Consider the following 13,104-nt stretch of genomic DNA (forward strand, 5'->3'; position numbering starts at 1 on the left):
CTCACCACCTCAAACATGTTTTTCCATGCTGCCTCCTGACTGCTTCAAAATCCCACTGTCATATGCCACATATCCCCCAGAATGTAAGATTTTCTGGTCCTTTCCTCTTCTATGATCCAAACTTGACCATTCTAAGTTCTATTCCCTCAAGGGGAAACAGGAGTTGTCTTCTCCAACAAACTGAAGACACAAAGAAGCTAATTATGAATGGTTATGGGTTTTATCAGGGCATTTCTTATATAAGCTCCTGCCTATGAAATAGTATAATTATGACATGCTGGACTAGCACAATTAGAGAGAGTACGTGAAAGTGCAGAGGGGAGGATTAGGAATAGAGCTAGGGTCTATGGAATAGAAAGAAATTTCTAGAAATGATTCCTGAGCTGAATCTTAAAGTGTGAATTAAAACTGGCCAAGTGAAGGAAAGAAATAAGGCAAAGGATGTTTAAATAAAGCAAATGATAGCCTCTGTGGAGAGAGGCTTCATTTAAGGTCCATTTCCGTGTTGCTAGAATGGGAAAGACAGAACAGGAGAAGCAGATGAGGAAGAGACCAGAGGCTGGTACCATTTCCTGTTGAGAGTGGGAAGCCTTTAGAGGGTGGTAAGGGAGAGGCATCAGATGTGTGGTGTAGAGAATGGTGGTGGTGATATAGAGCATGGATCTTTAGGGGACAGAGAACAGATCGGGGCACCTTGGAACCATTGTGGCATGCCAGGCAAAAGACGATGGGATTCTGAATTGAGGTAGTGATTGTAGAGATAGAATGGATACATCATATTTAAGAAATTGATAAGGGGTCTAATTGCAATAAGTAATCTAAAACCTTATCAAGAAATCGATGGGAGGTAAAACCGGCAGAAACTGGTGACTGAGTGGATTAGAGAAGAGAGAGGGGAGGAAAATCGTACATGAATCCCAAGATTCTTGCTCATTTACTTCTTTCAACAGCTTTTGGAGTTAGAAGGACAAACACCACTTTGTCCACTTTATAGATATTTAATTACAGCTCAGAAAGCTAAATGACTTAACCAAAATCATCAAGTAAACAAATGAATGCCAGCCCTTGGGGAGCTCAGCCCAGTGTCCTTTATAATAGTCCATATTCCCTCTCCCATAGCCTCCTCAGCTATAAGAAAGTTCTAGGGGGTGCCTGGGTAGCTCAGGCAGTTAAGTGTCCAACTTCAGCTCAGGTCATGATCTTGTGGTTCGTGTGTTAGAGCCCTGTGTCAGGCTCTGTGCTGACAGCTCAGAGCCTGGAGCCTACTTCAGATCCTGTGTCTCCCTCTCTCTCTTCCCCTCCCCCATTTGCACTCTGTCTCTCTCTCAAAAATAAACATTAAAAAAAATAGTTCTGGCCTGGAGTTCTCATCCCAAGAAGACATCAGTACTGGAAATATGAAATAGCTATGTGATTAGAGATTCCTGTCAGCCTATCTGGCTGGTTCAACAGTGTTAGGCAAATTCACCAGGAATCTTGGGGTCAGGTGGCCAGGAGAGTGGACGTCCCATCATAAATTGTTTATGTGCATAAGATTTCGAATTGGATCTGCATTTTTCTGGCACTGGGACCTTTGGTTACTTTGTCCTTCTGGGCCTGTTTCTTCATCTGTAAAATGAGCCTAGTACTGTCTCATAGTGGAATTAATATTGAGAGTGCATGTACTCAAACCACTCAATAAGGGCCAGCCAGTAAGTTGCTTCTTCAAACTTACTCCCAAAGAGACTAGCTATACTGGTTAAAGAAAATAAAGGAGGGGCGCCTGGGTGACTCAGTGAGTTGAGCATCCAACTGTTGATTTCGGCTCAGGTCATGATCCCAGGTTCATGGGATTGAGCCTTCCATTGGACTCCACCCTGAGCATGGAGCTTGCTTGGGATTCTCTCTCTCTCCCTCTGTTCCCACCTCTCTAAAATAAAAACATTTTTTTTTAATTTTTAAAAGATGTTAAATAAAAGGCAGAGATAAAAATTCAGATTTTGCAAAATTATCCTATCTAGAGAGTAAATAGCATTTGCCCCTTGACCTATGAAATTTCTTGCACTTTTGGCAAAGGTCGATCTTATTGCCCCTGGAATTTGCACCTACTTCACAGACATATCTTCAGTGGCTTTGGGATTGTCTTCAACACTGAAGTCTAAGTACTCTTCTTTAGTGATCAACCCTCTACTACTGAATTGCATTCACAATTTCATGCAAGTTTCCAATTTCAACATTCATTTTTTTTTAGTATGGAGTTTTGCTCATCTGATAGCAACACTGTAGTCTAGCATCAATATCAGCAAGTCATAAGTTGTTGGATGAATACTCAACTGTAGTTTAGCATCAATATCAGCAAGTCATAAGTTATTGGATGAATACTCAAGGTGAGGTGTTAAAGTAACTGAAAAGATGCACTTTTGTACTTTTCAGTGCCATCGCTCTTCCATCATTTCTCAGAACATACAACAAGGGTGACCTCCTTTCTTTCATTCAGTTTATATCCACAAACTTTGCATAGAAGTCCATGATCGACCCTCTTTTAATATGGCAACCACATGTGACACTCACACAAGCAACTTATTCTCATCCAAAGCTGAAGGGTCTTCCATCACTGTGGGGACAGCCTCAGGTGTTCATGGTCATAGAGAAATGGACAGGAAAAAGGGAAGGAGGATTCTACATTCAGCGAGGTGTGAGGGAAGCAGTGAGGAGGACAGGGAGAAGGAAAATTGTACCTGAATATGTCTGGTACAGGAAAAGCTCCTGTTTAGCACTGACCAGCCAAGCATTCTTGTGTACCATGGACCTTCCAAGACAAAGTTTTGTTTTAGGTGAAAAAAATCATTTGAGATTGCATTTTTTAAATTGGCTGCCTAAAATGAAGATCATGGGCCAACCTCTCCTGATCTTTATAACAGTTTAGATACCAGTTCCTTTTGACAAATAGAGAATGATACCGATGGGGCAATGTACGTTTTGCGATTTAGAAAATTTTTGTATGACAATGATTACACCTACTTCACAGGGTCACAAGCATTAAATGGAATGATGATGTGAAAGGGGCTGGTAAAGAGTTGGCCTACAGTAGATATGCAATAGATATTAGGGTTATTCCTTCCTAAATTCGAGAGAAAGAGAGAGAGAGCCTCCATATCTGGGGCTATGTTACTGCAGGTAATTATGTCACTATCACCACAATGAGATTAATATCAGCTAGATAGCATACTTTTAAAGAAAATCCCTGACAAATTATATAGTGTCAGAACATTAGGTAAGGCATACAGGAATCAATCAGAATCATAATTTCCTCTCCAAAGCTCTATGAAATTGGACTGTTTCCATCTTGAAGAAGGCATTTGCTAGACAATGCATTTCATGGAATTATGTTCTGTTTTAAATTTACAGTATTATGAGATTACTTTTTACTTAAGACCTAATTCCCAAAATTTTGTGCCATCATCCCACTGAAACATCTACAGTACCTCAAGACACAATTATATTCACCTAAGTAAAAGAAACCAAGCAGGTTTTATTATGCTAATCTGTCTGTTTGGAATTTTCCATTAGAAAGGGTTCAAAAAAGTAAGCAAAACAAGAAAGAGATGGATAATACAAAATGATAATAAATCTGCTTACTCCTCATTACTTACTTTCCTTTGTTAAATACTGAGAAACTAACATTCTGGGAGCCTGTAACAAAAAGAAAGACATTAACACAAGAGTCTGCATGTATCATCTGGGCCAGGCCATTGCTACCCTAATCCCAAGGACTCCAGATATCACCAAGTGACTGCCCAAACCCGTGATTTCATTAAGAGTGCCCAGAACAAACACCTCCCAGATTTAGCACCATCACTGTTGACTTCCAACAATAAAAGGATAAATGTAGTAGCATAAAGAAGATAAGAATTACAGCAGGCTCACAGTTCGACTAAACATGGGAAGCCTGGCTCTACTGGTTACCAGCTACAATTTTCTCACCTATAAAGTAAAAGTAATTCTACCAACTTCACCAATCCACTTATTGTGAGGATTAAATTAGCCTTTTAAGGAGTTCTCAATACATGGTAATTACTCTTTTCATGCTTGTGAGAAGCATTCTTGAAACAGTATTTTTCTGATACAGAAAAGGAAACAGAAAAGACTTTAGACTTATGCCACTTCCTGAACGGACCAATGTAGTTGCCTTCCACACGGCACTGCAGAGTCCCAAAACCATGGTCTTCCTGAAGAGGATAGCTGGAGAGAGAACCAAAACCTGAGGTGAGAATTATCAGACAACTCAGAAGTTCTGACTCTTTAGCCAGGAAAGTAAAAAATAAAAGGTCAGTTGGCCAGCAAAAATTGGTAAATACTGAAGGCATAATGAGTTCATGGGAGCAAACACTAGAATAGAACTAGAGTTCTTGTTGATACATATGCTATCAGGAAAGCATGCAATGCAAGAGACAAAATTTAACTTGCTCCCAACCTCTTTTCAGACCTCTCCATTCTTTCCAAAATCTTTACAACAAGGAGAGAAAAACCCTTAAAAAAGAAAAAAATCTATTATTGGGGCTCCTGGGCAGCTCATTAGGTTAAGTGTCCAACTTCAGCTCAAGTCATGATTTCACAGCTCGTGAGATGGAGCCCAAGTAGGGCTCTGCACTGGGTGTGAAGCCTGCATAAGATTCTCTCATTCCCTCTCCCTCTACCACTCCCCTGCTCACATTCTCTCATGGTCGGTCTCTCTCTCTCTCTCTCTCAAAAAAAAAAAAAAAAAGGTGTGAGTGTGTGTGTGTGTGTGAGAGAGAGAGAGACAGACAGACAGACAGACAGACAGAGACAGAGAGAAACCCACATGGAAGAACCTAAAAGCACGTATGTAGGCAGGAAAGACACTCACCAGCTTCCTGTCTGCCTGTTTACAAGAGAGCAGGCTGTGACCCAGTTGTCTCCTTGAGCTTCCAAGATCAATGGACTGGATAAAAAAATGGGGTAAAAAAGACATGAGACTATAGTGTAAGACTCTCAGTAAAAATTCCTAGCAAAACTCAGAGGAAACACTGTTATGAGCATTCTTCTCTGGATTTATGGGGCATCACTGAGGGTGGCCAAAGCCTGTCCCGTGAGGAGATGTTGAATCAACTCTCAGTCTGAAGGTAAGCAATGCATAGCACTGTTTCATGGTCCACACCTTCACACTGCAGAAAGAGCATTTCCCTTTTCCCCCAAAATCCTCATCATACCCACATTGGCTATATTGAGTCTACATAGAACTACTGTGGAGTCGATGCCTCCATTCCCCTTTTCAATGTTATACCCCTGACCAAGGCTGACATGGGACCAAGCAGTGAATGTGGCATATTATTAAGGATGTACTTGGGGCTTGTATCCTCCACAGAAAGAGTCATTTCCTTTCAAGATGAGTTCACCACTACTTAATGCCAAAAATGTAGATCTGGAGAGTAGCCAGATCATGTTCTCCTCACCTAGGGCAGAATCACAGAGATGGAACAGAAGACGATACCTCCATCCTTTCCAGGAGTACAAGGAAAACCAGACACAAGTATATAGAATCCACTCAGCTACAGTAAGACTCGGATTCTTCTACCTTATCAAGCCTGGCTATAACTACTTCAGATATTGCAAAATCACAGTTGCTTAAAGCCTCCCCAAAACACAACTTCAACACATTGCCTCTTATTCCCTTCCTTCCCTAGCACGCGTGATTTAATAGTACCATTTTCCATTTTAAAGTGTCTGGCCATCCTCATCATTCCCAGAAAACAGTAAAATTCAGTGGCTCTCAGTGCCTTCTTCCACGTTTTCCTCTGATCACACTAACAGAATTCCTAAATGCACAAATGGATACCAACCCAAGAAGAAAGTTACAATGGTCTTTGGGGTTCACATGTCGTTTTACAAAAAAAAGAAAAAAAGAATCATTTCAGCCTGAGAAACAAGGGAGAGAAGGGGAAGAACCGAAAAAGAAAACCCACAGATGCAGTTACAGCACAATTCACGCTGAGCCCAGAGTGACTAGTTGTCAGTAAATAAATGGACCAACTTAATCGACCAGTTGCAATTACATTAACAAAGTTTGCTGAAGCCCAACTCACCAGGGACCATAAACTGCAAAGAAAACAGCAATTCTGTGCCAACTGCTCACAATTTATTGCTATCGGGGAAGCTGGTCTGAGGAAGCAATCCAGCATGTTTGTAACTCGTTGAACACAGAAACTAACACACGCTTACCTATCAATGTACTCCGCATCGCAATCAAAGGTTTCTGGTCTTCCAGTGATAATCCAACCATACACATGTATTAGTTCTCCTGTTTTAAGAAGATTTTTGAAATGTAACACACTTCGCTCATACTGTAAATTATAACATAAGCAATTTATTTTTGGTACCATCTATTTAATACAGCCAAACTGGACATGACTCAGAATATTAATGCTTTTTTACAAACTGTACAACAGGAAAGGAGTCTCAAGTATGATCCAGTGATCAATATTATACATTAGAAAGTCTAAAATAACTAATTATTGCAATCACAGAGTCAATCAGCTACGTACAGAACACAAAAGCAAGAACAGGTCTTCCCCACAGTTCTATGAAGTATGAGGCTTTCGGGAGGAAGGGCCAGTTTCCACACACTGACTTGTTCTACCCTCTTGGCTGTGTGTAGATCATCACCTAACGTGGGATTTAAGAACACGGTGCCTTGGGGTGCTCTGCATTTCATGACACTTTCCCCTGGGGACTTGCTAATATGGAAAACCAAGGAGGTTCATGTCACATGATCTGGATGGGTATTTGGGGATACTAGACTTTCTTCCAAATCTCAGAGAACAAAAGATAAACATCAAGGATGACCCAAATGGATGGGAACTCAGAAAGGAAGGCATGAGATAGAACAGAATTACAGCTTAAAGGATGGGCAATTGCACATCTCGTTCATTCAAAAATTATGCTCATGTTCAAAGACAGAGCAAATTGAAGACCTGCAAACAGTTGGTGTCAGCCTTGCCCACTGACAAATGGATGACTTCTACTGCTGAGTCTCCTCTATGTGACTCATAGGGATTTCCACTAGGTAACAAGTATTTACTTAATACACCCTCTTTTGAGTTCAAGTTCAAGAGGAAGTGCAGGCATCAGCAATCCCCCCTCTCAGCAAGGTGGACTCTTGGTACTGTCCCTACCCAATCTGTTCATAGTTGGTGAGAAAGGAATCTGTGGTGAGAAAGGAATCTGATGTCACTCTTTCACAAAGAGTTTGGGGGCCCCTACCGGATGCTACATGAGCTGATTTCTTCCATAGTTGAAAACACCTAAACTCAGTTCTGTAGAACTACATGAGGCAAAGTTTTAAGCAAGCACACCATAGTAAGGTGATGTAGTTCAATTTCACCAAACAACCCCACAACCTGGAAATGTGTGCCTTCCAAATAATTAGGAAATTTAACCATATACACTGTAATCTTACAGCATCACAAACAATGTTAAGAGATGAGAGCGGTTTTGGTTAATGAGGTAAAACCACAAAGATGGAAAAGAGCACTTAAGGGGATCATGAAGTGACTGAAAGCAGAAGACTTTGAATCTCTTCATGGCCACATTTAAAGTCACAAAAGAACATTACCAAGAAGTTGTTCCCTTCATGCTGTGGGTGCTTTATTAATACAAGAAGACTTTTGTCTGTGGTCACTGGATGACTGACTGGCACTGAAACCATGGGAACCTTCCGGGAAGTATGAGAGCCACTCACTGTACAGATGAATGGGTAGAAGGGGCTAGAACCTAATGCCTTAGACAAAGATCACAGAAATGGAGAAAGCCTAGACTCTGGAGTTCTTTGCTACTATTAAAAACTGGCAAAATAATTTCCCTTCATTTTAATAGAGCTAAAGTATTAATTCCCTGGCTTTGATGGGCATGATTTCTTGCTTTCTTGGGCACAATTTTAAAAATTGGTAACAAGTTCTAGAAATTGGGGAATTTTGTGAGTGGTTAACAGTCTTGCTTCTAAATAAAGAAGTCCAAAGGAGCCTGAGAAATGGCTAAGCCAGCCTATGGTTCTGGGTGATTCTCCGTCACAGTGGAGAACTGTTAACCACATATAGAAACTCAACTGCTAATGGAACATCATCTCTCCTGTCCCTACCACCTCCCCCATCTCCCTGGCTGCTATTCTGGGCAGACTTTCCAAATGAAATGAGAGTAATCATCTGGAAAATGATTTCAAAGATGTCACCATGTGGATCCTACCCGGAGGGACCACTCCAACAAGGGGGAAGATACAGTGTGCAGCTCTTGGACTGGGTGGGAGAAACGGGCCTGACAGATCCGTGTGAGCCAATGTCCCACTTCACACCTCTCATGGCAGGCCCCTTCCTCATCCCTCACCCTGTGGACTTCTGCCATCTAAACAAGAGCTTTCTAACACCAGAGCAGCAAGGACCCAAACATCTGCATGCGACTTTTAGAGCACATTTTCTTTTTAATAAAATATGATCACGTCTTGATTATTCAAATGGAAAGGAACAGATCTCTGAATAACCCACATAAAAAAATCATGCTGGAATCATATTCTTAAGTATATAATTTAAATACACACATAATCTTGTGTCTACACACACACACACACACACACACACACAAAGGGCAAATACTTTTCAGCAACTCAGATATTCATTGTGACATTCTCGAGCAGTCAAGACATTCAAAACTAGATCAGTTTATGTATTTAGACACAACTACATATAAACATTTAGCAATTTGTATTCCCATAATTACACCATCTGGAAACCCTGAACAAAGGGAAAATCTGAAATAGACCTAGGAATTTGCCAAGAATCAGACAGCAAATTATACATAATCCTAGCTTGTATTTACTACTTAGTTGTAAGGCAAGCTTAGCGATTCTTGAACCTATTTCTTAGCTGCGATCCCCTCTTTTATGTAAATCTCAACCTTCTCTCTCTTCTTCACTTCTATCCCCTGGCCTTTGCATGCCTGTGTGCCCTCTAATTCACAAACAAACCCCCAGGGTAAGGATCAGGGTTGCTGGCCTTGCATGTGGTATGCAACACCACTCAACGCAAAACAAAACAATGGGTACACCTGCCCACTCTGGATTCTGCCTGCCTGGGTGCAAATCCCAGCTATACACTTAATAGCTGACTTTAAGCAAGTTACTTAACCTTTTGGTATCTCGTTTCCTCATCAGCAAATGAGAATTATAGTCCCTATGTCATCAGGTTCTTGTGAGGATCTGATAAGATAATATATGCCGAACACTTAGAACAGAGCCTGGCTCACAGTAAAGTTCAAAAAAGGTTTGCTATTATGCAAACGACTATAAAATTAAGAACAATGATGATTTTTATTTCTTCCATGCTCTGGCAGTACCTGGTTTGATTTTGCTGGCCTCTTTTCCTTTTCATGTTTGGATTCCTTTTGTTATCAGTGAAGTCACAGAGCAAAAGAGCCCACAGGTGAAACCAAACCAGATTAAAAGTAAACCAGAGGTTGACATTTATTTTCAAACCAGCATCAGAGAAGTTCAGTGTTCCCATTTATAGAGAGCACCCACCTGGGTAGAAGAGTTTTCAATAGCTTTAACAAAGGGATCCATAATTATTCCTATTTTAATAGGAGATTTCTTACCTGGCACTCCACTCGGTGGTATAACATGGTAAACAATGGGTGTCTGCCCCCTGGAAAACTGTTCAGGAAAGGTCATCATAAGGGAGCATTCCATTAGAATATCACAACCACAGACAAGAAGCAAAAGTCATTCCTCATCGGATATTAATCAAAGATGGTAAATGGTTACACTTCCTCAAATAAATGTACATCTATTTCTTTTTATCCTCATAATACACCTGTGAAGCAGAGTTAACAGGTATTATTATAGTTTCTCCACAAAGGAAGTAAAGGGAATTTTACCAAGGTCATGTAGCTCTCTGTCCTGTACCATATTGCCCAAACTTTGGCAAGTCTGTTTCCACCAGCCCACCTACCATAGCCAGGAACACATTTCACCAGAAAAATAGGTAGGTAGGCCTATTTAGAATTCCATTATTGTAACTTGGTATTTTGGAATCTTGAAGGATTTTAATTTTCTTGGCAAAAATTTGCTTACTTAAGTTGAAAGGATTGCAACTTAAATTATCATCAACACCTTTGTAGGAATGAGCAAGCTACAAAAAACTGGAGTTGGGTAGGCATGCAAGTGAGGTGTTTGTTGAGAAAATGGATCATGGCTCTCAGGAGAAAAAAGGATTCAAATGATTCAAGGAATGGGAAGCAACATTACTCTTTGAGAAGGGGGAAAATAGCCCTGATGGAAGAGGTGGAAGTCTATGAAAGCCTGGTCATGGCCCTCCAAATCAGCTTTCTATGTCCCTTCCCCCAAAGTATATTCTCTGCTAATCACATGCTCTAGAAAGGCAGGGACAGTGTCTTACTCAGTCATGGTTATACTCTTATGCATAGCATGGTATACAGAAGACATTCAAATTTTTGTGAATGAATAAAGTGGCCCCATCTGAGATGATTGATATGGTACCTGGAAGTAGAGGGGAGAAAAAGACAAGTCCAGGAATTTCATCTTACCTATAGGCATCTGAGTTAGTCCAAGATTAGTGCATTTCATAGTCAGGACCAGTGTGAACAGAGAGGCATAAGGACGGACTGACCAGGCCAAGGTTTGACCCATGAGCTAACAACATTCAGGAAGAGACTTGGTTTCCCCCTCCTGTGACCCTCACTCTCAACCTCCTCTAGATGCCTACACAGCCTTCATTCCCCATAAACTACACTGCTTCCCACTTGCAAATCAAGCGAAAGAAAATTATTTAGCTTGGCCTGCTTCCAGCATCCCAGGAGTTCACCTTCCCAGGCAGAATACCACCAAAGAATAACTCCGTTGTTAATCAACAGCCCTAATCAGAGGAGAGAACCAACAGACATTTCAAAAAAGCTAATGGTGGCTCGGCAAGTGTGAGTTTTATGTATTGATCCACATGGCTACACAGCCTGCCATCAAGGCTAGCTTCCTCCTTCTAAAAGAGAGGGTTAGAGAACAGGTCACAGAAAGTATGTACAGTCAGGAGGTCAAAGTAAGAATGCTATGACCTCACCAATTGAGAGCTGGCTCTGATCTCACCAAAAGATAAGGATTAACACAATTCCACATGCCCCTGACAAACATGCACTCCACACCCTGGACTCCCAGCCTCCTACTGTACCCAGGCCTTCACCTCTCCCTGGGGTGCCCTTGGACACTGCCATTGGAAATATATCCTAGGAGCCTCATGAGGTAGAGTATTGGTCACCACCTCCCCTTCTCACAGACATTAGAAACTGAGGCTAAAGTACAATCAAGTCCAGACCAAATAAGGACACATGCGTCTGGATTTCCAGTTTGAAATATAAGATCTACGGCTCAGTCTGTGAGCCTTCCACCAGAAGCATGGGGGTGGGGGTTGGGGTGGTGGCAGGGGGAATAGAGTGACTCCTTGATCACTCCCTCCCCTTCCTCAACATGGTGGGGTGGCTCAGAGTTAAACCTCAGAAAGAGCTTCACTTGTGATTCCCTCTGAGCTGACATGACACAAAAATGGTGTATTTCTAAGGAAAACAGGCTCCGTCCACCCACCAAGCGAGAGACATGACAAAGTGAAAAATTAATGAGCTTCCAAATCAAGCTTCCCACACGCTGATCCCTGAGCCCGAGTGAGGTCAGCGGCAGCAAGATGGGGGAGAGGAAACACAGCAGATCAGGATAGCGAAGCCACAGCCACCAGCTGCTTGATAAACCTTCTGTGAGTTGTTCAAACTTGTCAGCGCCTGCAGCAGGCTCTTTGAAGTGGACTGGCGAGATGGAATTAATTTTTAATACTCATGGTTCCCCCAGTCCCAAAACAAAGAGACACACCGTGTTTTATTTAGCTTGGAATGCCTCTCATTAACTGCATCCCCTGGTGATTTTTCATCAACTCGCCAAGCTAGACGAAGCACTTGAGGACTTGTTTTCTTTAATGTGCAATTTTAGGAAGTGCTTCTCTTCTCTCCCCTTGCTCTCCCTCCCGATCTTTAATAAGTAGGAAAACTACTATCTGGGGTGAAAGGAACATCAAAACCAAAAACAGCATGGTGGTTAGGGAGGGTGCCTGGCCATCCATCTGCTGTTACATCTACAGAGACAGTGTAGAGGTGGTGGTGTGGGTCTTAATAAGAATGTTTTTTTTTCTTTCTGCTGCATATGTGCAGAAGCAAAATTCCAGAAAACAAGCTTCTCTTGAAGTGAGAGACAAGTTGTTAAATGTGAACTGACGGCAAATTCCCAATTTGTAAATGGACTGCCTATATAAAGAGTGGGTGGTAACAAGGATGATTTGGGGGGATGAAGTCTTGCTCTAAAGGAGCATTAATGACTAATACTGTTATGAACAACCCTTCAACAGAGGCACCGTATGGGAAGTACAATCATCACAAGGAGCACTGTCAAACCTCAACCTTTTATGAAAAGTCTAGCACCTTCCCTTTTGAGAGATTGGTGTAAAATTAACCTGAAATGGACAATAGGCTGAACCAAACATAAAATTAAGACCAAGTATACATATTGCTTCTCCAAAATAAGTTAGGCATTAGCTCATAAACTCTCCCTCTCTCTGCTTCCATTTGGCTCTAAGTTTGAAGGAGAATGCCATCAGCAAATGCACTTTCAATCTCGGGTTAGAAAGAGTAGTAGAAATAGAGCACAAAGCAGAGGCAGAGGTACAACTTGGGTTCTGAGTCCCTTCATCCTACCAAGACTCAGGAGAATTGCAGCTATAAAATGAAACACTAACCCACGATGATCATCTTTGTGGCTCCTCTATGGGCTTCAGTTTAGAAGATTTAGAGTCTGACACAAGTTCAAATCCTAGTCCTTTTCAATTCCACATGTAAGTGAAATCATACAGTATTTGTCTTTCTCTATCTGACTTATTTCACTTAGCACAATACCCTCTAGTTCTGTCCATGTTGTTGCAAATGGTAAGGATTTATTCTTTTTTATAACTGAGTAACATTCCATGAAAGAAAGAAAGAAAGAAAGAAAGAAAGAAAGAAAGAAAGAAAGAA

The 13,104-nt window shown here is 41.4% G+C and overlaps 1 protein-coding gene across 1 annotated transcript in view; it reads right to left on the reverse strand.

Annotated features, from left to right (window-relative positions):
• The window catches only part of PKHD1 (PKHD1 ciliary IPT domain containing fibrocystin/polyductin), a 483,789-nt gene that overhangs the window by 463,017 nt on the left and 7,668 nt on the right, over positions 1 to 13,104 (reverse strand). The window contains exons 5-10 of the mRNA XM_049653801.1: positions 9,640 to 9,697; positions 6,220 to 6,298; positions 4,868 to 4,942; positions 4,157 to 4,221; positions 3,633 to 3,672; positions 2,718 to 2,788 (exon numbers count right to left, since the gene is read on the reverse strand). Coding sequence (XP_049509758.1) covers positions 2,718 to 2,788; positions 3,633 to 3,672; positions 4,157 to 4,221; positions 4,868 to 4,942; positions 6,220 to 6,298; positions 9,640 to 9,697 — 388 coding nt within the window. The remainder of the gene's footprint in view (positions 1 to 2,717; positions 2,789 to 3,632; positions 3,673 to 4,156; positions 4,222 to 4,867; positions 4,943 to 6,219; positions 6,299 to 9,639; positions 9,698 to 13,104) is intronic.

Source organism: Panthera uncia (assembly GCF_023721935.1).
Source record: "Panthera uncia isolate 11264 chromosome B2 unlocalized genomic scaffold, Puncia_PCG_1.0 HiC_scaffold_24, whole genome shotgun sequence".
In the NCBI taxonomy this organism is placed as follows: Eukaryota; Metazoa; Chordata; class Mammalia; order Carnivora; family Felidae; genus Panthera; species Panthera uncia.